Source organism: Marmota monax, unplaced genomic scaffold, assembly GCF_021218885.2.
Source record: "Marmota monax isolate L192 unplaced genomic scaffold, Marmota_monax_Labrador192_F-V1.1 WCK01_AAM20220418_F8-fsc00195, whole genome shotgun sequence".
In the NCBI taxonomy this organism is placed as follows: Eukaryota; Metazoa; Chordata; class Mammalia; order Rodentia; family Sciuridae; genus Marmota; species Marmota monax.
Window position 1 is genome coordinate 2,280,103 of NW_026691979.1, and position 24,046 is coordinate 2,304,148.

At 54.8% G+C, this 24,046-nt stretch overlaps 1 protein-coding gene across 5 annotated transcripts in view; it reads right to left on the bottom strand.

Annotated features, from left to right (window-relative positions):
• Window positions 1-24,046, bottom strand: part of Dlgap2 (DLG associated protein 2) — a 604,909-nt gene that overhangs the window by 82,928 nt on the left and 497,935 nt on the right. For all 5 annotated transcript variants that reach the window (XM_058580233.1, XM_058580237.1, XM_058580239.1 and 2 more), the window contains one exon: window positions 14,836-15,905. In XM_058580233.1, coding sequence (XP_058436216.1) covers window positions 14,836-15,905 — 1,070 coding nt within the window. The remainder of the gene's footprint in view (window positions 1-14,835; window positions 15,906-24,046) is intronic.

Here is a 24,046-nt window from a genome sequence, read left to right on the forward strand (position 1 = left end):
TCAGACACCAACCATGAAGAAAGGAAGAAGACTCTACACACCAACCAGGAGAGAGGAGGAAGGCCTCACACACCAAACATGGAGACAGGAGGAAGGCCTCAGACACCAATCAGGAGACAGGAGGAAGAACTACACATCAACCAGGAGACAGGTGGAAGGCCCACACGCCAACCAGGAGACAGGAGGAAGGCCCCACAAAACAACCAAGGAGAGAGGAGGTAGGCCCCACATTCCAACAAGGAGACAGGAAGAAGGCCTCACACTCCAACTAGGGGACAGGAGGAAGGTCCCACACACCAACCAGGAGACAAGAGGAAGGCCTCACACACCAACCAGGAGAGACAGGAGGAAGGCCACAAACTCCAAACAAGGAGACAGGAGCAAGGTCCCACACACCAAGCAGGAGAGACAGGAGGAAGGCCTCACACACCAACCAGGAGACAGGAGGAAGGCCCCACACTCCAACCAGGAGACAGGAGGAAGCCCCATACTCCAACCAAGGAGACAGGAGGAAGTTCCCACACTTGAACCAGGAGACAGGTGCAGGGTCCCACACACCAACCAGGAGACAGGAGAAAGACATCACACACCAACCAGGAGACAGTACGAAGGCCATACACTCCAACCAGGAGACAAGAGGAAGGTCTCACACACCAACCAGGAGAGACAGGAGGAAGGCCACACACTCCAAACAAGGAGACAGGAGCAAGGTCCCACACACCAAGCAGGAGACAGGACGAAGGCCTCACACACCAACCAGGAGACAAGAGGAAGGAACCACACTCCAAGCAGGAGAAAGGAGCAAAGTCCCACACACCAACCAGGAGACAGGAAGAAGACCCCACACTCCAACCAGGAGAAAGGAAGAAGGTCTCACACACAAACCAGGAGATAGGAGGAAAGCCTCACACACCAACCTGGAGACAGGAGGAAGACCTCACACACCAACCAGGAGATAGGAGGAAGGTCCCACACACCAACAATGGAGACAGGAGGAAAGTCCCACACACCAACCAGGAGGCAGGAGGAAGACCTCACACTCCAACCAGGAGACAGGAGGAAGACCTCACACACCAACCAGGAGACAGGAGGAAGGCCCCACACACCAACGATGGAGACAGGAGGCAGGTCCAACACACCAACCAGGAGACAGGAGGAAGGTCTCACACACCAACCAGGAGACAAGAGGAAGGCCTCACACACCAACGAAGGAGACAAGAGGCAGGTCCAACACACCAACCAGGAGACAAGAGGAAGGCCCCACACTCCAACCAAGCAGACAGGAGGAAGGCCTCACACACCAACCAGGAGACAGGAGGAAGGTCTCACACACAAACCAGGAGACAAGAGGAAGGCCCCACACTCCAACCAAGAAGACAGGAGGAAGGCCCCACACTCCAACCAGGAGACAGGAGGAAGACCTCACACACCAACCAGGAGACAGGAGGAAGACCTCACACAACAACCAGGAGACAGCTGGAAGACCTCACACACCAACCAGGAGACAGGAGGAAGACCTCACACACCAATCAGGAGACAGGAGGAAGGTCCCACACACCAACCAGGAGACAAGAGGAAGACCTCATACACCAACCAGGAGACAGGAGGAAGGCCCCACACTCCAACCAGGAGATAGGAGGAAGGTCTCACACACCAACCAGGAGACAGGAGGAAGGCCCCACACTCCAACCAAGCAGACAGGAGGAAGGCCTCACACACCAACCAGGAGACAGAAGGAAGGCCTCACACACAAACCAGGAGACAAGAGGAAGGCCCCACACTCCAACCAAGAAGACAGGAGGAAGGCCTCACACACCAACCAGGAGACAGGAGGAAGGCCCCACAATCCAACCAGGAGACAGGAGGAAGACCTTACACACCAACCAGGAGACAGGAGGAAGACCTCACACAACAACCAGGAGACAGCTGGAAGACCTCACACACCAACCAGGAGACACGAGGAAGACCTCACACACCAATCAGGAGACAGGAGGAAGGTCCCACACACCAACCAGGAGACAAGAGGAAGGTCCCACACACCAACCAGGACACAGGAGGAAGGTCCCACACACCAACCAGGAGACAGGAGGAAGGCCCCACACGCCAACCAAGCAGACAGGAGAAAGGCCTCACACACCAACCAGGAGACAGGAGGAAGACCTCACACAACAACCAGGAGACAGCTGGAAGACCTCACACACCAACCAGGAGACACGAGGAAGACCTCACACACCAATCAGGAGACAGGAGGAAGGTCCCACACACCAACCAGGAGACAAGAGGAAGGCCCCACACTCCAACCAGGAGATAGGAGGAAGGTCTCACACACCAACCAGGAGACAGGAGGAAGGCCCCACACACCAACGATGGAGACAGGAGGCAGGTCCAACACACCAACCAGGAGACAGGAAGAAGGTCACACACACCAACCAGGAGACAGGAGGAAGGTCTCACACACCAACCAGGAGACAGGAGGAAGGTCTCACACACCAACCAGGAGACAAGAGGAAGGCCTCACACACCAACGAAGGAGACAAGAGGCAGGTCCAACACACCAACCAGGAGACAAGAGGAAGGCCCCACACTCCAACCAAGCAGACAGGAGGAAGGCCTCACACACCAACCAGGAGACAGGAGGAAGGCCTCACACACAAACCAGGAGACAAGAGGAAGGCCCCACACTCCAAACAAGAAGACAGGAGGAAGGCCTCACACACCAACCAGGAGATAGGAGGAAGACCTCACACAACAACCAGGAGACAGGAGGAAGGCCCCACACTCCAACCAGGAGACAGGAGGAAGACCTCACACACCAACCAGGAGACAAGAGGAAGACCTCACACACCAACCAGGAGACAGGAGGAAGACCTCACACAACAACCAGGAGACACGAGGAAGACCTCACACACCAATCAGGAGACACGAGGAAGACCTCACACACCAATCAGGAGACAGGAGGAAGGTCCCACACACCAACCAGGAGACAAGAGGAAGGCCCCACACTCCAACCAGGAGACAGGAGGAAGGTCTCACACACCAACCAGGAGACAGGAGGAAGGCCCCACACACCAACCAGGAGACAGGAGGAAGGTCTAACACACCAACCAGGACATAGGAGGAAGGTCCCACACACCAACCAGGAGACAGGAGGAAGGCCCCACACGCCAACCAAGCAGACAGGAGAAAGGCCTCACACACCAACCAGGAGACAGGAGGAAGACCTCACACAACAACCAGGAGACAAGAGGAAGGTCCCACACACCAACCAAGCAGGCAGGAGAAAGGTCTCACACACCAACCAGGAGACAGGAGGAAGACCTCACACACCAATCAGGAGACAGGAGGAAGGTCCCACACACCAACCAGGAGACAAGAGGAAGGCCCCACACTCCAACCAGGAGACAGGAGGAAGGCACCACACACCAACCAGGAGACAGGAGGAAGGTCTCACACACCAACCAGGAGACAGAAGGAAGGCCCCACACACCAACCAGGAGACAGGAGGAAGGTCCCACTCACCAACCAGGACACAAGAGGAAGGTCCCACACACCAACCAGGAGACAGGAGGAAGGCCCCACACGCCAACCAAGCAGACAGGAGAAAGGCCTCACACACCAACCAGGAGACAGGAGGAAGGCCTCACACACCAACCAGGAGACAGGAGGAAGGTCCCTCACACCAACCAGGAGACAGGAGGAAGGTCTCACACACCAACCAGGAGACAGGAGGAAGGCCTCACACGCCAACCAAGCAGACAGGAGAAAGGCCTCACACACCAACCAGGAGACAGGAGGAAGACCTCACACACCAACCAGGAGACAGGAGGAAGGTCTCACACACCAACCAGGAGACAGGAGGAAGGCCCCACACGCCAACCAAGCATACAGGAGAAAGGCCTCACACACCAACCAGGAGACAGGAGGAAGACCTCACACACCAACCAGGAGACAGGAGGAAGGTCCCTCACACCAACCAGGAGACAGGAGGAAGGTCTCACACACCAACCAGGAGACAGGAGGAAGGCCCCACACGCCAACCAGGAGACAGGAGGAAGGTCTAACACACCAACCAGGACATAGGAGGAAGGTCCCACACACCAACCAGGAGACAGGAGGAAGGCCCCACACGCCAACCAAGCAGACAGGAGAAAGGCCTCACACACCAACCAGGAGACAGGAGGAAGACCTCACACAACAACCAGGAGACAAGAGGAAGGTCCCACACACCAACCAAGCAGGCAGGAGAAAGGTCTCACACACCAACCAGGAGACAGGAGGAAGACCTCACACACCAATCAGGAGACAGGAGGAAGGTCCCACACACCAACCAGGAGACAAGAGGAAGGCCCCACACTCCAACCAGGAGACAGGAGGAAGGCACCACACACCAACCAGGAGACAGGAGGAAGGTCTCACACACCAACCAGGAGACAGAAGGAAGGCCCCACACACCAACCAGGAGACAGGAGGAAGGTCCCACTCACCAACCAGGACACAAGAGGAAGGTCCCACACACCAACCAGGAGACAGGAGGAAGGCCCCACACGCCAACCAAGCAGACAGGAGAAAGGCCTCACACACCAACCAGGAGACAGGAGGAAGGCCTCACACACCAACCAGGAGACAGGAGGAAGGTCCCTCACACCAACCAGGAGACAGGAGGAAGGTCTCACACACCAACCAGGAGACAGGAGGAAGGCCTCACACGCCAACCAAGCAGACAGGAGAAAGGCCTCACACACCAACCAGGAGACAGGAGGAAGACCTCACACACCAACCAGGAGACAGGAGGAAGGTCTCACACACCAACCAGGAGACAGGAGGAAGGCCCCACACGCCAACCAAGCATACAGGAGAAAGGCCTCACACACCAACCAGGAGACAGGAGGAAGACCTCACACACCAACCAGGAGACAGGAGGAAGGTCCCTCACACCAACCAGGAGACAGGAGGAAGGTCTCACACACCAACCAGGAGACAGGAGGAAGGCCTCACACACCAACCAGGAGACACGAGGAAGGCCTCACACACCAACCAGGAGACAGGAGGAAGGCCTCACACACCAACCAGGAGACAGGAGGAAGGCCTCACACACCAACCAGGAGACAGGAGGAAGGCCTCACACAACAAACAGGAGACAGGAGGAAGGCCTCACACACAAACCAGGAGACAAGAGGAAGGCCCCACACTCCACCAGCGACAGAGGAAGGCTCACACACCACCGGAGACAGGAGGAAGGCCTCACACACCATCAGGACAGGAGAGGCCTCACACACCAACCAGGAGACAGGAGGAAGGCCTCACACACCAACCAGGAGACAGGAGGAAGGCCCCACACACCAACCAAGAAGACAGGAGGAAGGCCTCACACACCAACCAGGAGAGAGGAGGAAGGCCCCACACTTCAACCAGGAGAAAGGATGAAGGCCCCACACTCCAACCAGGAGACAGGAGGAAGACCTTACACACCAACCAGGAGACAGGAGGAAGGCACCACACACCAACCAGGAGACAGGAGGAAGGTCTCACACACCAACCAGGAGACAGGAGGAAGGCCTCACACACCAACCAGGAGACAGGAGGAAGGCCCCACACACCAACCAGGAGACAGGAGGAAGACCTCACACACCAACCAGGAGACAGGAGGAAGGCCTCACACACCAACCAGGAGACAGGAGGAAGACCTCACACAACAACCAGGAGACAGGAGAAAGGCCTCACTCACCAACCAGGAGACAGGAGGAAGGTCTAACACACCAACCTGAGACAGGAGGAAGGCCCCACACACCAACCAGGAGACAGGAGGAAGACCTCACACAACAACCAGGAGACAGGAGGAAGACCTCACACAACAACCAGGAGACAGCTGGAAGACCTCACACACCAACCAAGAGACAGGAGGAAGGCCTCACACACCAACCAGGAGACAGGAGGAAGGTCTCACACACCAACCAGGAGACAGGAGGAAGGTCTCACACACCAACCAGGAGACAGGAGAAAGGCCTCACACACCAACCAGGAGACAGGAGGAAGGCCTCACACACCAACCAGGAGACAGGAGGAAGGCCTCACACACCAACCAGGAGACAGGAGGAAGGCCTCACACACCAATCAGGAGACAGGAGGAAGGCCTCACACACCAACCAGGAGACAGGAGGAAGGCCCCACACTCCAACCATGAGACAGGATGAAGGCCCCACACTCCAACCAGGAGACAGGAGGAAGACCTTACCCACCAACCAGGAGACAGGAGGAAGGCGCCACACACCAACCAGGAGACAGGAGGAAGACCTCACACACCAACCAGGAGACAGGAGGAAGGCCCCACACTCCAACCAGGAGATAGGAGGAAGGTCTCACACACCAACCAAGAGACAGGAGGAAGGCCTCATACACCAATCAGGAGACAGGAGGAAGGTCTCACACACCAACCAGGAGACAGGAGGAAGACCTCACACACCAACCAGGAGACAGGAGGAAGACTGTACACACCAACCAGGAGACAGGAGGAAGGCCTCACACACCAAACATGGAGACAGGAGGAAGACCTCACACACCAACCAGGAGACAGGAGGAAGGCCTCACACACCAACCAGGAGACAGGAGGAAGGTCTCACACACCAACCAGGAGACAGGAGGAAGGTCTCACACATCAACCTGGAGACAGGAAGAAGGTCCCACACACCAACGATGGGGACAGGAGAAGGTCCCACACACCAACCTGGAGACAGGAGGAGGGCCCCACACACCAATCAGGAGACAGGAGGAAGGCCCCACACACCAACCAGGAGACAGGAGGAAGACTGTACACAGCAACCAGGAGACAGGAGGAAGGCCTCACACACCAACCAGGAGAGAGGAGGAAGGTCTCACACACCAACCAGGAGACAGGAGGAAGGTCTCACACATCAACCTGGAGACAGGAAGAAGGTCCCACACACCAACGATGGGGACAGGAGAAGGTCCCACACACCAACGATGGGGACAGGAGAAGGTCCCACACACCAACCTGGAGACAGGAGGAGGGTCCCACACACCAACCTGGAGACAGGAGGAAGGCCCCACACACCAACCAGGAGACAGGAGGAAGGTCCCACACACCAACGATGGGGACAGGAGGAAGGCCTCACACACCAACCAGGAGACAGGAGGAAGGCCTCACACACCAACCAGGAGACACGAGGAAGACTCCACACTCCAACCAGGAGACAGGAGGAGGACTCCACAAAGACACAATGGAAACTCTTAATGCCCCAGTTTAAGGATTCTGACAGGTGAGATGGACAAAATCAAAACCCATGAATCAATTGTCCACTGCCTCCATGACCACTGTGGTGAGGAAGCATAGAGCCTGACACTGAAGGGAACAGAAAGCAGCCGTGAGTGGGGCAGCCCTACTCGTGCCCCATCAAGTCAGGTTGAAAGTGATTAAAGGAGATGAAGTCAGAGTGTCACAATCCAGGAGTCCACCAACAGGACACAGGCTGGTTCTTGATAGACCCGTGCCAATGCCAGAGCACCCACCTTCATAAAACCAATGTGGCCATTTCTAAAGGGAGAGCTGGTCTCCAGTGTGGGGTAGCTGAGGACCCAGAACCCCTCACACAGCCACGGAGAGACCATGCAGACAGAAAGTCACAGGGCACGTGGGGTTCCACCCCACTGTGCCCCAGGGTCCCGACAGACATTTGCACGACCTTTCAGCCAACAACTGTGGCATGTACACTGCTCATCTCCCTGGGGCACGTCCCCTAGAGCAGAGCACACGCGAGGCCCCAAGTCTCCGCAAATACAAACAAGTCAGAGCCGTTCCCTTCCCTGACCACGGCAGAGTAAAATCATAGACCAACAATTAAAAAGTGGGAAGACGTCAAGTGTAGAGCCTGATAACGCAGCTCAGGCCCCCAGGAAAGCAAGGCTCCCCAATCTGCAGTGGTAGAGGAACAGAAATAAGGAAGAGCACAGCAGAAATGAAGACCTGGAATACACAAAACGTTGATGACAGGAATACTGGTTTTTCCAAAAAAATGAACAAAAAATAGCAAATGCCTTTATTAGGCTAACTGTTTTTTTTGAGAGAGAGAGAGAGAGAGAGAGAGAGAGAGAGAGAGAATGAGAATGAATTTCAATATTTATTTTTCAGTTTTTGACGGATACAACATCTTTGTATGTGGTGCAGAGGATCGAACCCGGGCTGCACGCATGCCAGGCGAGCACGCTACTGCTTGAGCCACATCCCCAGGCCCTAACTGGTTTTAATAAACGAAATACGAAGTGAAAAAGGAATCATCACAGCTAATACCATGGAACACAAGAAAGAACTGGGGACACATCACAGCTGGTACCAAGGAACACAAGGGGGCACTGGGGACACATCACAGCTGGTACCACAGAACACAAGGGAGCACTGGGGACACATCACAGCTGGTACCATAGAACACAAGGGAACACGGGGGACACATCACAGCTGGTACCACAGAACACAAGGGGCACAGGGGACACATCACAGCTGGTACCACAGAACACAAGGGGGGACTGGGGACACATCAAAGCTGGTACCACGGAACACAAGGGAGCATTTGGGACAGATAACAGCTGGTACCACAGAACACAAGGGGCACTGGGGACACATCACAGCTGGTACCACAGAATACAAGGGAGCACTGGGGACACATCACAGCTGGTACCACAGAACACAAGGGGGGACTGGGGACACATCACAACTGGTATCACAGAACACAAGGGAGTACTGGGGACACATCACAGCTGGTACCACAGAACACAAGGGAGTACTGGGGACACATCACAGCTGGTACCACAGAACACAAGGGAACATGGGAGACACATCACAGTTGATACCATGGAACACAAGGGGCACTGGGGACACATCACAGATGGTACCACAGAACACAAGGGGGGACTGGAGACACATCACAGCTGGTACCACAGAACACAAGGGGGGACTGGGGACACATCACAGCTGGTACCACAGAACACAAGGGGGGACTGGGGACACATCACAGCTGGTACCACAGAACACAAGGGAGCATGGCAGACACATCACAGCTGGTACCACAGAACACAAGGGAACATGGCAGACACATCACAGCTGGTACCACAGAACACAAGGGAACATGGCAGACACATCACAGCTGGTACCACAGAACACAAGGGAGCACTGGGGACACATCACAGCTGGTACCACAGAACACAAGGGATCACGGGGGACACATCACAGCTGGTACCACAGAACACAAGGGAACACGGGGGACACATCACAGCTGGTACCACAGAACACAAGGGGCACAGGGGACACATCACAGCTGGTACCACGGAACACAAGGGAACACGGGGGACACATCACAGCTGGTACCACAGAACACAAGGGATCACGGGGGACACATCACAACTGGTACCACAGAACACAAGGGAGCACAGGGGACACATCACAGCTGGTACCACAGAACACAAGGGAGCACAGTGGACACATCACAGCTGGTACCACAGAACACAAGGGAGCACTGGGGACACATCACAGCTGGTACCACGGAACACAAGGGAGCATTTGGGACAGATAACAGCTGGTACCACAGAACACAAGGGGGCACGGGGGAGGTGGCAGGTGAGGAAGAAGGCCATCAACCCCTCCCCACCACAGCTGCCTGTCCTGTGGGTCCCTGGCACTGTAGGGCCTGGGCACCAAGGCTCAGGATGGGGCCCATCCTGCCCAGTTCACATCACAGCTGGTACCAACTCAGAGGAGCACCAGGGACTTCTGTGAACAATTCTATGCCAACAAATTGCAAAACCTGTAGGAAGTGGATGGATCTGGCCACAAGATAAAATTCAGGAGAGAAAACCTGAATTAGTCCAGCGACAGGTGATACGGTTGAACCAGTCGTGATGTGTCCCAGCAGAGACCTTCACTCCTAAATTCCACCAAACTTTTAAAGAAGGAACGCCCAGACCCTTCCAAACAACTGAACCAAGGCATTTAATGAGGCCAGCATGACCCTGAGGCCAGCACCAGACGGGGCATAGCCACAGAGAGAACTACACGCCAACAGGGAGGACACAGCCTGGCCGCAGCCACCCCACAGCTACAGAAGAACCACTGGGGGAGGGGGAGATAAAGGCATTCAGCCAGGGAAGGGGGCCAGACGATCACTGCTTGCAGCTGACCGGGTCCTCAGCAGAGGGAGACCTGACCACCAAGAAGTGGTGGGGGCTGGTAAGTGAGCTCAGCAAGGTTGCATGCAAACCCACCAACATGGTCTTCACCAGGAGGAGCTCGCTGAGAGGGAAGTCACAGTGCTCAGGAACACGGGCCTCCACCAGGAAGATGATAAGACCCGGAGGAAGAAGTTGTAGAGGACACAGAAGTGGACCGCACTCCCGTGTTGAGGGCAGGAAACTGGTCATGAGCATCCTACCCAGAGCAACCTACTGACTAAACGTAATTGCCATCAACAACCGTAGCATTCTTCCAGGAAATGGGGGAATCACCAGACCCCCCAACAGTCAAAGTCCTTGAGATCAAAAACCCAGGCCCCCGACCTCCAGGCACACCTACTGCAGGACTGGGGTAACCAAGACTGCAGGCGGCAGCCACAAACGCCTACAGACCAGTGGACAGAACCAGGGCCTGAGCATAACCCAGGATCTCTGGCAAACGTGCCAAAGGCAGACCCTGTGGGAAGACTGGCCTCCAGAGCAGGAGGACGGAAAGACCTTGTCTCTCCCCTGCACAGAAATCAGCTCCGAGTGAACCAAAGCCTGAATGTAAGACCCGGAACGCCAGGACGACTAAACAGGGAAGGCACTTCCAAAATGGGTACAGGCAATGGTTTTTCTTCTTTTAAAAGACCCCAATAGCACAGGTAACCAAAGCAATAACAGACAAATAGAAGCCGAGACGCTTCTGCTGACTAGGAGACAGACTAAGGAATAGGAGGGAATCTTTCCGGCTCACCGTCTGATGAGGGGTGAACGGCAGAACAAGTGAGGAACTGAGAAAAGTGATCCCGTGGAGGGAAGGCGTCCCTCAGTAAGACAGACAAGGGCCTGACAAAGTGCCCAGCACCGTCAGTCATCACGGAAATGCCAATCAAAACCACCGAGAGACGTCGCTGCTGTCAAAACAGTCCAACCGCAGACGCCGGAGGCGGCAGAGCGGCTCTGCACCCGTGCCTGCACCCATGTGGGACCTGGACCAGGTGCACTGGAGACCAGCCTGGAGGCCCCTCGGAGGCCCAGGAGTGCAGCCTCTTGGGTCCACTGTCCCACTCCTGGCAGTGGCCAGCAAGGGCAGGCACAGACCACAGTGGGGGGTGGTCAGGGGGCCACACTGCAGCGGACGTGGAGGCCAACTGGGGAGAAGAGAGGACAGGTGGGCCAGGGAACACGTCTCCCCGGCCATGGACCTCTCTCCACTGAAGCGGAAGACGCAGGCTCAGGAGCACTGTGAAGGGGCAGGCAGGGCTACCCTTGCCCGTGGCCCTCTGCTCACCTGTTTGGACCCACTGAGGTCAGGACTCTTCCTGGAGTGCAGCTGTGAGTGCTACACACCAAGGCAGGAGGCACGCAGGGCGTCTGCCAGCCCGAGCCTCAGCTTTCCACGAGGCCCTAGCGGTGCTCACCATACCCGCGCACTAACGCCCACTTCTCCCTTCTCCTCCCTCTGGCCCCACTCCCACAGGAGCCCCCGCAGGCCAGTTCCTCCAGCTCCCTGGTGTTCTGCGTGAGCCCAGAAGCCTCTATCTTCCACCAGGAAGTTGCCTGCAATCAGCAGGGACCAACCCCGGACGGGCGTCCTTGACAATCGATTCAGCCGAGTGCTCGGACAAACATAGCCCGAGGAGACGGAGCGTGATCTGTGCTGCGTCCTAATCAGTGTTGCCCAGCGAGCCTGCGTGACCTCCAGAGGACAATGAGAAGGGACAGTCACTGGGCTGCCTCCAGAATGTGCCTGTTTTCCTTGAGAGGCGGAGAGGGGAGAAGTTTGCTGCCGAGGGAGGCGGCAGAGCGGTCCTGGAAGCCGCGTGGCCTCCTGGGGTGCCCCCACCCTCCTTGCTGCTGCAATGTCCCCCTGGCTGTGGCCCGTGTCATCCCAACCGGGGGTGGGAGGGAGGCTGGCGCCAGGCTAGGCCTGCTACGGAGGCACCAGAGTCTTCAGGAGAGGAGGGGGCGGGGGCCGTCCTCCCTGTCCTGTGCAGGGCCACTTGACACCAGGGGTCTGCCACAGAGGCGTGCGGGCTCCCCCGCGTGGTCTCTTCCCAGGGCCAGAGCAGTTTCCTGTTCTATAAAAGACATGATGTTTGAAGCCTGGAAAACGCATTTGTCTAAGACCACGGCTCCACCTGCGTGCCCTCCACCACAGGGGCTCACAGCCAGCTGCTCTCAGGTGCCGTCCAGCTGCAGGGGGCAGTGGAGAGACCCAGAAGGTGGGGGGAAGATCGACACTGTTCCTCCCCTTGAAGCTCCTAGAAGACAGCTGAAAAATATGACTGACCCCTGTGAGAGAGGGAGGGAGCCTGGCAGAGGGAGCAGGAGGCCCACAGGCAGGCGGCCCAGCCAGGCCAGTGCAGAAATGCAGGGACTGCAGGCTCTGGGCAGGTTTCCACCAACCTACGAAACTGGACCTTGGACACCATGAACAGAGCCCAAGCAGCAGGGCCTAGGGGCCATGCTGCCTATGAAGTTTAAAAACCAAAAGCCCTCCAGGGTTGGGAAGAGAGAAAGAGAGGAGAAATCTGTGGACCGAGAGGTTCAAGAGGCCCCTCATCGCATCCCGCTCAAACAAACTGGGAAGGAGAGGCTGGAGCCTGGGGAAGGCGAACGTGACCTAATGCTGGGAGCCCTGCAGAACTACTGCTTTCAGTGTCTGCTCCTGTGTCATGGCTGCGATTCACAATCTGACCTTGTCGTTCAGCGTGGACCTTTCAGGGACAAACATGGGAACGTCTGCTGCGGCAGTTGTGTGAGATGTGGGGTCTGCTTCAACTGATGGTGGCCATAGGGCCTGGGACCTTATGCTACCTGTGCCCTGGATGTGTGTGTGGCACTTTCCTCAGCCACAGGATCACAAGGGCTGCTGGAGGGTGGAGGACAGTGTGGGCCATGGGGGCAGCCGCAGGTAGACTTGAGGGCACAGGACGCTGCCGAGCAGGTGTGGCAGGGACGTGGACCCAGTGCAACGTCACTGTTGTGCCACCGACCTTTAGTGTCCAAGGAGCACCAATCTACAGGTGTCTCAGGTTCAAGTGGAAAAAGAATAAAACAAGAGCTTTGCTTCTGGACCCCATTCTAGTCACCACGGTCCTTTAGATAAGTAGATGAGTCTCTACCCTTGGATACTATCGAGGCTGGCCAAGTACAATCAAAGCATAAGTCTCTCCCACTGCTATAAATAATGTTTTATGCAACAACCAATCTGTCTCTTTGCATAAATCTGCCATGCAAACAACTGGGTACCTCCCCTCTCAGAACAGAGCCCCTGAGCCTGGCATGGGGAGGGCTTGCCAACTCGGCACTCCTGGACAGAGGCAGGGCTGTCTTTCTGTCCCATTAGGTGGCTGCCTGGTGACTTCACTGCAGTGAGCAGCGTGACTCCGTGCTAGGAGCATTTCCCTGAAGCAGCATTTGGCCGCTGCACCTGCTCTCAGGCAATAGAGGGGATCTGTGGTGACATGTATCAGCTTGATGCCAAGCCCGCAGCCTCTGAGCCCTGCATCCTCAGTGGAGCAGGCACCTCCAGGGCGGATCTGGCTTTCTTGGTGACAGCAGGGTTAGGAGAGGGAGGCGTCACTGACGCACAGAGGTCTGCAGTGTGCAGCTCTCGCCAGCCGCTGTCTGCAGTTTGCTTTGCCTTTGTGAATTCATCTCATCAGCATCACAGAGACAGATTCCTTCCCACAGTCGGACCTCCTGCCTTGTGGCTCAGGGATGCCACTCCCAGGAGCAGGAGGTGGGCGTGGAGGTCAGGCTTCTGCCAGGGGCGGCTCCCGAACCCACAGCTCCTGTGAAGGCAGGTGTGCTTTTGCCGCTGTGTCCTAGGCCTCCAGCCCTGGGGGTCCCAAGGGGATGGCGACGGTGTTGAGTGGCTCCAGGGAGCAGCCGGGGGCCTCAGAGACCCCCAGAATGGCCTGAGGTCACCTCTCTGCCACCTGTCGAAACTGACGCCATCCCGGCAGCACCGTAACAGCAGCCAGGATGGCGAGGAGCAGAGTCCAGGGCTGGGTGGGCAGAGAAGGCGTGGTCCTATCGACACAGGGAAGAGTCTCAGCCTCAGCAGAGAGGCCCATCCTGCCGCCTGCAGCAACGGTGAACCAGGAGGTCACCCGCTAAGTGAAACGGGCGAGGCCCAGGACAAGACTTCCTGGTCTCACCATGCCGGCGCCGAGAGCCATGAAGGTTGGTTACCAGCAGTGGGGCTGGGCATGGGACCCAAGACTCCAGGTGGACAGGAGTTCAAGAGTGCCCTCATGGAGCACAGCTGCAGTGTGTGCTCAGCAGGTGACTGTCATTACCATAATCTACACTCTACACAGGTAGAAAAGAGGAGCTGGCGGGTTCCCACAGAAATGGTGGATGTTGAGACACGGAGGAGCTCGCCCCCCATCTGATCATTACCTGTTGTGGACCCGCATGGAGCTGCCCACGGCCTCCCACATAGCACAGATAAGGTGTCAAAATAAAAACAGGCCAAGAGTAGGACCCAAGCTCCTGGCTCAGCCCACAGCGTGTGGGTCCCGACAGTCTAACCGCACCTTCATGGACTCTGCCCACTGAGAGCCACCAGCGCCGCCCTGGGCCAGGCGCTGGCGGGGCCCTTACCTGGAGGTAGTGGCACTGCCGCGGGGGCGGCTTGATGTCCTGGTGCACCAGCGGCTTGTCCAGGTTCAGGGAGCTCTTGCGGTAGGCCTCCTTGGCCTGGCTCACGGTGAGCGTGGACCAGGAGCTCCGCTTCATGTACTTGGCGTCCGGCGTCAGGGCCAAGCCCTCGCAGGCCGAGCACTTGACGTCGTTGTTGCTCTTGGACGTCTTCAGCGAGAGGTCCCCGAAGGGGCTCTGCAGGGCCTCGGGGTAGCAGTGGGGGAAGGGGTCCAGGTGGTGCCTGCTCACCACGCTCGGCGCCCGGTGCGTGCTGTCGCTGTCCAGGTTGTCGTCCGAGCTCCACCAGCTGCTGGAGCCCGACTTGTGCTTGGCCTCGGGCTTCCGCTCCCTGCTGCGGCTCCGCTTGCCGTGCCGGGCGTGGTGGCCGTGGTGGTGCTCGTCGGCCCGGCCGTCGCCCTTGGTGCCGTCCGCTTTGTTCTTGGAAGAGCCCTCCAGGGAGTGCGACTTGGTGAAGAGCTTCTGCACCGAGTGCACCAGGTGCCGGATCCGGCCCGGGCTCTCGCTGCGCTGCTCCGCGGCCGTCGAGGCCCTCTGGTACTGCAGCGTGTGGAACCCGTCCCTGTGCAGGGGCAGCTGCTTCTCGAACTGGTCCAGGAGGTTGGCGGGGATGCGGTTGATCTTGGCGCCCATGTGGGGCATGGCGCAGTCGTCCCTGGTGTCGTAGTGGGAGCTGTAGTGCATCCTGGGAAAGGTGCTGCTGGACACGTGGTCGCCCAGCACCACGGGCATCATCATGCACTCGGAGTGCACGGAGCTCCGCGGGGAGCAGCGGTGGTGGTCCATGGGGCAGCTCTCCGCCGGGCTGAGCAGGTAGGGCTGCCGCGTGTCCTGCCCGTGGCGGAGGTGGTCCAGCGGGTGCTCGCAGTCGGCAGGGGGCGCCACGCCACAGGTGTGGCCTGCACATAGCGGCGGCGGGTTCCGGCTTCCAGACAACCCTTTCATGTTCCTGGGAGCCGGGGAGTACCGTTCTTCATTGAAGTGCTGCGTCGGGGACCATGAGTACTGCTGGTCTGTGGGCACAAGAGAGACGTCATTTAATGCTCGAAGGGAACCCCACAAGTCCCCTGTAGAAGCCCCCGCTCCGAGCACATGCCACTCTTCCCAACAGTCAGTGTCCTCCGAGCTCCAGCGTTCCAGTGGACCAGCACCAGTTCCCACTGACCACTGCAAAGTGAGGGATACCGAAAGGGACCTTGATGTTCCCGAGTGGTGGTCTGCAGTGACATGTCTAAGGGCTAGCAGGTTCACTGGTCTCTCAAACCACAGGTTTTGAGTTAATAAATAATAACAATTTGGGGAGAAGCTGTATTTACATTTTGCATTGGGGGGTTTTCGTTCAGCTTGGAAAATAACACCTGGTGTAATTAGTAAGTGAATGTGTCACACACTGGTGTATATTGTGAGGTTGTGGGCTCAGTGCCACGTGCCCACTGGGCAGGTAGCAGTGCAGGGGCTCTCTCAACCCCTCTGCTGTGTGGGGACTGGGTTGTGGAGAGAGACGGCCTGGCTGGGGACCAGCTTGCCTCCACCTGGACATCCGGCTCTCGTGGGAGACTGGTGGGGGATGTTGCTGCACCCCTTCAGGCCTGTCCTGGAGAGCAGCCCCCACCTGTCCTCCCGTTGGACAAGCGTCCTGGGTCCTCCCGGGTGGTTGACTGCCTGTGGAGGGAGGGATCCAAACGGGCTCACCAGGGGTTTTTCTATTCCAGATGTGTTCTGAACTGAGAATAACCCTCCGTGAAGTAAAGAGTGGTTTGATCCTGGGGCACCACCAATCCAGTGTGGGAGCCTCCTGGACAGTCCCTGGACAGCTCTGGCCATCCAGCCCACTTCCAAGGGTGAAGGGCCAGAGCCAGAGGGGCCTCTGTGATGGACTGCTCTCCAGTTGCAGGGTAGGACTGAGCCCCCGGATGGGGAGCTGCGTCCTGGGCATGGCCACAGTGCCCATCTGCCATTGCATATGATGGTAATCTTTGTTAATGTCACCCACTGGACCCGTTGGAAAAGTTCAGGGTCTGTGACCCTAATGGGCCTGGATTCTGGACTCCTGGAGAAGGCTGACTCCCTCTGCCCTGCTGTCCACTGTCTCTTCTCAGTCCCAGGGTGGACCTTGCCTCCCTCTGGCAGCCAGTGGAAATACAGGAAGTGCAGGCTCCAAGCTCATTGCTGGGGGAGAACAGTGGAAAGAAGGCCCAGGGGCAGGTGCTAGCATGTGGCCCGGGGGATGAAGCCTGGGATGGAGCCTGGGCAGGGTCTGATGACCCCAACCCATCACCCATAAGAATGGGGTCTGTCCTTGGGGAGAGTGGAGGCAAGGTGGTACCCCTGACCCAGTGCCTTGTCTCTCTCCAGGACTCTGTGCCACCCTCCTGAGGGCAGAGGTGTGCCCCTTGTGCCCAGGCTCCCCAGCAGAGCCAGGTTCTCTGGCTGCTTCCCTGGCCTCTCAGTCCTCCTCCTACCCCACCCGGTTCTCACCTACCTGCCCACCTCCCTCATTAGGGGCCTTGTCCCAGGACCACTGTGCCTGCCTCCTGATGGCTCTTGCTGGACACGCTTCCCCGTCTGTCCTCAGACTCCAACCAGCACTCTGCTCTAGCAGCCCAGCTTTCCAGGGGGTCCTGCCCCCCATCCCAGCTCAGGGGCTCTGGAAAGCCAGCTCCGCACGGCCCAGCCCGTGGGCCACAACCAAGGGTGCTCAATGGCTGCCTGGCCTCTTCTGCTCCCACCCAGACCCCTGCAAGGCTGTGCCCCAGGCATGGAGCTGCTTGCCACTCCTCAAAGTCACTCTGTGAGTTCTTTCTCCTCTGTCCCCAGGCTGGAAGCTCTCTCTGTTAGTTCTCAAAGAAGGCTGAAGACAACCTTGCTGCATGCTGCCCTTGAGGCTGAGGCCCAGGCAGGGACGAGAAAGGGTCTTTGTCACATGAGAGACAGAACTCCAGGGGTCCTCCTTCAGACCTGGGCTCGATCACCTAACTCACATCCCCTCACCTGCTCCTCTGCAAGGGCTCCATCCCAGCCTGGGATAATCCCGCTGTCAGTCACACTACAGCTGATGCCGTGCCAGCCCCACACACATGGACACGGGTTCTCCCTGATGCTCCGGGCAGCCTTTGCAGGGAAGCATCCTCACCTGAGAGAAACCTGTGCTGGGTGACTAGTCCCAGACCTGGCCTAAACATGTCCCTGCCTCAAGTCCCAGGACTGCACGTGTCCAGCCAGCTCAGAGCCGTAATGTGTGACAAGGAAGAGGATTGTGTCCCAGGCACAGGACGACCCAGCAGAGAAGCACCCAGCACTTCTGCAGGAATGCCGAGGGCCCTGCGCGCGTGTCAGCTGCCGCTCGTGTCCACTCTTGGAGCCTGCACCTGTCACAGTGAGTTCCCCGGGCTGGGGGGGCCTCACCTGTGACTCCAAAGGCTGCCTGTAATGTGGCTGAGGCGCCCTCTGGCCTCAGCAGTCAGCCTAACCACAGCACTTCTTCACATTACGAGGAATACTTAGGATGTATTATACTTAACATAATTAAGGGCAAGATCCAAAGGAAACTCAACATTCAACCAATAAATAGCAAAACTGTGTTCTGTGATCCAGACTTAACAGCAGCCCCAATTGTCTTCCTATTATGTTTTGCTTTATTTTTCCATTAACATGCAATTTAATACGATTCTAATCTTCCTTTGTATTAAAAAGCAAGCTCATTATGGCTGCACACACATATCCTGCCTCTGCCTAATGTTTAGCCTCGAAGCTATAATATGCATGTGGCTACGTAAAAGAAGAGTATGAAAGATAAGAATTTAACTGAAATGAATTAAATTGATTATGCAACATGTTGATAACCGTCTCATTTTTTCTATATAAGATTGAATTTCCTGATATATGTGTGGAAACTTCTATATTATCTGTCAAAAGAATCACAGTAACACAAACAAGATAATTAGGCACTGTAAATAACGGCAATACCAAAAAGTATAATGAGGATTTGTGCTGTAGGACATTTTATAAGTCTACACAACACATAATAAATACTTAGGGGCTAATAATTTCTCTTTTTTTGAAAACAAGGTAACATACAAAACGTGGAAAGTGTCTTAGTTCCCTAATTCCTAGCTATCCACACCATTTTTGTTATTAAGAGAAAACAGCAATTATAGTTGTTACTTATTAACACACAACTGTCTCCCCGAGTTCAAAAGAGAAAATAAATACCCGCACTATGGCCGACCCATCCTAAAGAGTGTGCTGCTAGCGTGGGAGTGAGCCTCTAAACCAAGGCTAACGGCGTGGTGCCCACTGTGAGTGGGTGTGTGCCGCAGCCTCACTGGCCGTGTGGACTGTCTACACGGCCCTCAAGTGCACACCCCCAACACACAGCAGCTGGGGAGCTGAGGCTGAAGGGGCAGTGGGGCGATCCCCCCCATCCCCCCATCCCTCCTCATCCCCCCATTCCCCCCGCCCCCACTGGCTGAACTTACCACCAGGCCTTCACCTGGACTGTGGAGACTTACGAGGTGGCCCCGCTGGCACTGGAAACACACCGACCCTCTGTTTCTCTGCCATCCTCGTCCCCGCCCATGCTGTTGTCCCCCAGATGACACCTGCTCAGTGGACTTCTCTTAGGACTCCTGGGGTGCTGCAGCCCCCGCCCCCGTGAGGCCAGGAAAGGTGGTGGCCACAGCTGCGCTGTACTGGCTTGCGTTTACCTGTGCAGGTGACCAATGCCACTCCACATGCCAGAACCCACCTGAAGCCCTGCTAATGAAGCTGCTTCCCAGAGGCTCTGGAGGCTGAGGAAGGAGGAACACAAGTTCAAAGCCAGCCTCAGCAACTTAGCCAGGCCCTAAGCAACTTAGTGAGTCCCCGTCTCTAAATAAAAAAAAACATGAAAAGGGCTGAGGATGTGGCTCAGTGGTTAAGTGGCTCTGGGTTCAATCCCCAAGACCAAAACCAAACAAAAACTTCTGTAAATATTTAACACAAAAGTACAAAATCTGATTTCTGATATAAACATTGCTGGAAGAAATTTGTAAGTCTAGATAAATGGGAGATACTGCAAATTCAAGGATGCCAGATTTCATGTTTAAGATGAGAAATTTCCCAGATTGATTCAGATTCTACACAGTCACTATCAAATCCCATCTGACTACTTTGTAGAAATTAAAAAGCTAATGTTAAAGTGCATAAGGGTAGAAAAAGAAAACCAAGCCTGAAGCTAGCAGAAGGACAGAAATCATGAAGATCAGCAATTAAGGAACAGTGGAGGGAAACGGCAAAACGCCAACTAGATTCTCCAAAACAATCAACAGGACAGAAAGACCTTCAGCTTGACTAAAAAGACCCGAATTCTCAAAATCAGAAAGAAAAAAAAAACTTAATGACTTCAAACTAACAAAAGGAATTATAAGAGAATACTATGCACTGGTGTATGGCAACAAATTAGATAAACTAGGTAGAATGGACAAATTCACACAAACACACAGATTACTTCAAGTACAAATAGAAAATCTCAACAGAGCAAAAAACAAAGAAACTGAATCAACAATAAAGGTCACTCAGCAAAGAAAAGTCCAGGACGAGGTGGCCTTGTGGGTGAATTCTACCCACATCTATAGAGGATTAATATCAATCCTCACACTCTTCCAAAAACAGAAGAGGAGGGACCCTTTCAATCCTAATCCAAAGCAACCTACAGAATATTCAGTGCCATTCCTATAATTGTATCAGGGTCAAAATTAACTCTGATATCAAAGCCAGAGCACAAGCAAAGAGAAATACACACTCCTCCTTTATGAGCCAAGATGTAAAAATCCTCAAGGAAACACTAGCAAACCCAGTTGAGCGTCCTATTAAAGTAATTATATGCTGTGGCTAATTGCAGGAGTGCACAGGTGGTTTAAAATAGGAAGATCAATCAATGCAATACATCCTACTAACAGAACATGTCACCATTTCAATTGGCACAGAAAAAGACATTTGACAAAATATGTCATCTTTGTGTGATAAAAACGGTGAAAACCAGGAACAGCAGAGTGCTTCCTCAGCACAGTAATGGGTATTTATGAAAACCTACAGCTAACACCATTCTCAATAGTGAAGGGCTGAAAACTCTCCCCTGAGAATGGGGGAGGTCAGGACATTGACTCTTACCCCTTCCACTCAACATGGTAGTAGAGTGTTTCTAGCCAGAGCAATTAGACAAGAAAAGAAAGCAACCTGTTAGGGAGAAGAAGAGCTGTCTCTGTTCACAGAAGATCTTATGTATAGAAATTCCCAAATAATCCCCAAGAAAGCTACCACTATATCTGATAAAAAAATTCAGCAAAGTTCATGGTACAAGATCAAAAAATAAATATCAGTTGTGCTTCTATACATTAGCAATGAATAATCCAAAAAGGAAATTAAGACAACAATTCTACTTATAATAACATCTAAATAAATAAGACACCTAGGATCACATTTACCCAAGGAGGTGTGGTATATTGCAAACTAAAAACATTATTGAAAGAAATTAAGACCCCCCCCCCAAAAGGAAAGATGTCCCACGTACATGGATTGAAAGACTTAATAATGTCAAGATGAGAGTATTTTCCAAAGCAACCTACAGAATATTCAGTGCCATTCCTATAAAAATTCCATCTAGATTTTTCGTAGAAGTGGAAAAGCCAATCCTCAGTTCCTATGGAAATACAAGGGGCCCCAAGAAGGAGAGTTGAGGTCTCACTTCTGGATCCCCAGCTTACTGCACAGGTCACCGAGTGGGGCTCTGGCCGCAGGGTACACACCAGAGCTGAGGGAGGGCCCAGGGGCCGTCTGCAGTGAGGCGCCACAGAGAGAATGGTGTCCTTCTAGTGATTCTGTCGGGAGCACAGGATCCGCACGTGTGAAGGAACACATTTAAATGCCCTGTCTCTTGCTATCTGCAGGAATTAACTCAGAATGGACCCAGGACCCAGAGAGTAAGGGCTAAAAGTACAAAGCTGTTTGAATAAAGCACAGGGGTATTTCTTTCTGTTGACTAGGCAACGTCCAAGCCACGGGGCAGAGCCCTGCTGGTCACTTCAGCTGCTGAGCACCAGGAAGAGCTCTGCTTGGATCCAGGCAGTGGTGGTCACAGCACCAGCTGTGCCCAGCTGAGGGACGGCGGTGAGTGGTCAGACCCTAGGGTGTCCAGCACATCCATACAGAATGTTCTCTGGGTTACACTGGACACTCTGTGACTGGACACTCAAGACACTCCTTTTGGGGACATCCTCCCTGTGACATTCCCCAAATAAGTAAATGAGCTCAGAGGTGAAGGACATGGCCAAGGTCAGCAGTCCCCAGCAACAGAGCAGGGCACCAGGACTGATCAGAGGACCACTGTCCTCTCCGCATGGGGGTCTCTGACAGTAACTTGAGCCTCTGTCACTGAGCTCTGTTGATGGGCCCATCAATCCCAAGTCCAGCTGTAGCAGGCGTGACGGCAGGAGTGACCGCAGGCTTCAGCACCCCCGCGTGCTCCTCCCAGTGCACTCCTGACGCGGTGCGGACATCCTCCTCAGCAGGTCCCTCCCAGGGTCTCTTCAGAGGAAAGCGGAGGCGCCCAGGAGGGAGGGGCCACATGGGAGGACCTCAGTGTCCAGTCCTGTCACGGGCATGCGTGTCCGTCCACCCTGTGTGAGGCGAGGCGAGGCTCTGTGTTCCAGCATAGTTGTTCATCCACCGCACCCTTCAGGGGAGCACCCGTGTCTCAGAGTGGGGGAAACCTGCCCCTGGGGAAGGGATGGCCTCCGCAGACACGCATGGGCGCACACACACACACACACACACGCACAACCCTCATTCTAGCCGTTTATCTTGGTTCCTTGACCAGCAGGTTCAATACCATGACCAATAATTTGCAATATACACAAATTGCTTTTTTAAAAGAAATTCTGCACTGATTGCATGTACACCCAAACTGTAATTTAAAAGGAAAGTCGCACACAGACGCCTTTTAGCAGTACAGTAAAAATAGGACGTGCAGTGCGAGATTCTGAACTCAGGTGTTCCACTCTTCTGCTGTCTCAGAATTTTATTTTATTTTCAGTTAAGCAGTACTGTGAGTGCATTTGCAAATTAATTGCACTTAATTAACAAATGACATCTATTTATGGGCTCAATAAATAGCTTTTATGCGGATCTTTATTGCAACATTCACAAACAATGGCTTTGAAAGCACATGAAAATTGCTATTGGTTGTAAACCTAATCCCATTATTCTGAGGCCAAAAGGTCTTAACTTACCCTTTGCACTAGAAAATTGACTTTGTGAAATGCAACTTTGGCTTCACAAAAGTAATTATAATTGCTTTCCAAATACTTTTCTACTTGAATTCCCTTTGTTACAAATGGAGTCTCCTTAATTTAAACTAATCTCTCTTTATGTAGTTTGTGCCTTGACAAAAGTGCCGGCCATGATTCCCAGTGTGTTCATCAGAATCCAGCCAAGGGGGGACGCTGGCTGGAGGGAGTCCACTTTTGAGAATGGTTTCATAAGCAAATATGACTTGGAAGTGGAACTCACAGGGGTGTTTAAGGAGGCGTTGATGGCTTTCTTTTTTCTTTGTGAACTTGAAAGCTCTAAGCAAGCTGAGCTGACTTTAGACACTCTCCTGCCGTCCCCTGAAAGCAGCCAGACAGTGTCCCTGACTGTCCACAGGTGGACAGCGCAACTCCAGCAGCAGCGGCTTCCCTCGCCAAAGCCAGAGACAAACCAGGCCCTGGTGTGGACTTGTGCACAGAGTTCAACTCTTTTCACCAGTGACTAGCAGAATGTTTTAACAGGGGACACGTCTTTCAGGGGAATATCTCACTGGGCAGCTGTAGGTCAGGATGACCTTCCTGGAGGTGACTGGGGTGGAGGGTGTGGAGAGGGCACCCGTCATGTGCCCTGGGCCATGTGAAGGCGCAGGGCTCCACCATAGAGGGCGGCCCCCCACGGTGCCCTGAGCCTCGCCCGTGATCGCTGTCCCCACTGGAGAGACCTACTTGGGAGTCAGACTCCTCCGACGTGTTCTAAGACATTCGAATGTGACTGCGCCTCCTCCACACCACCCAGTGGCGTCTGAGCCCAGGTATTTTCATCAACCAGCCATCTTTTCCACCCACCTAACCCAGGGTAAAAAATACCT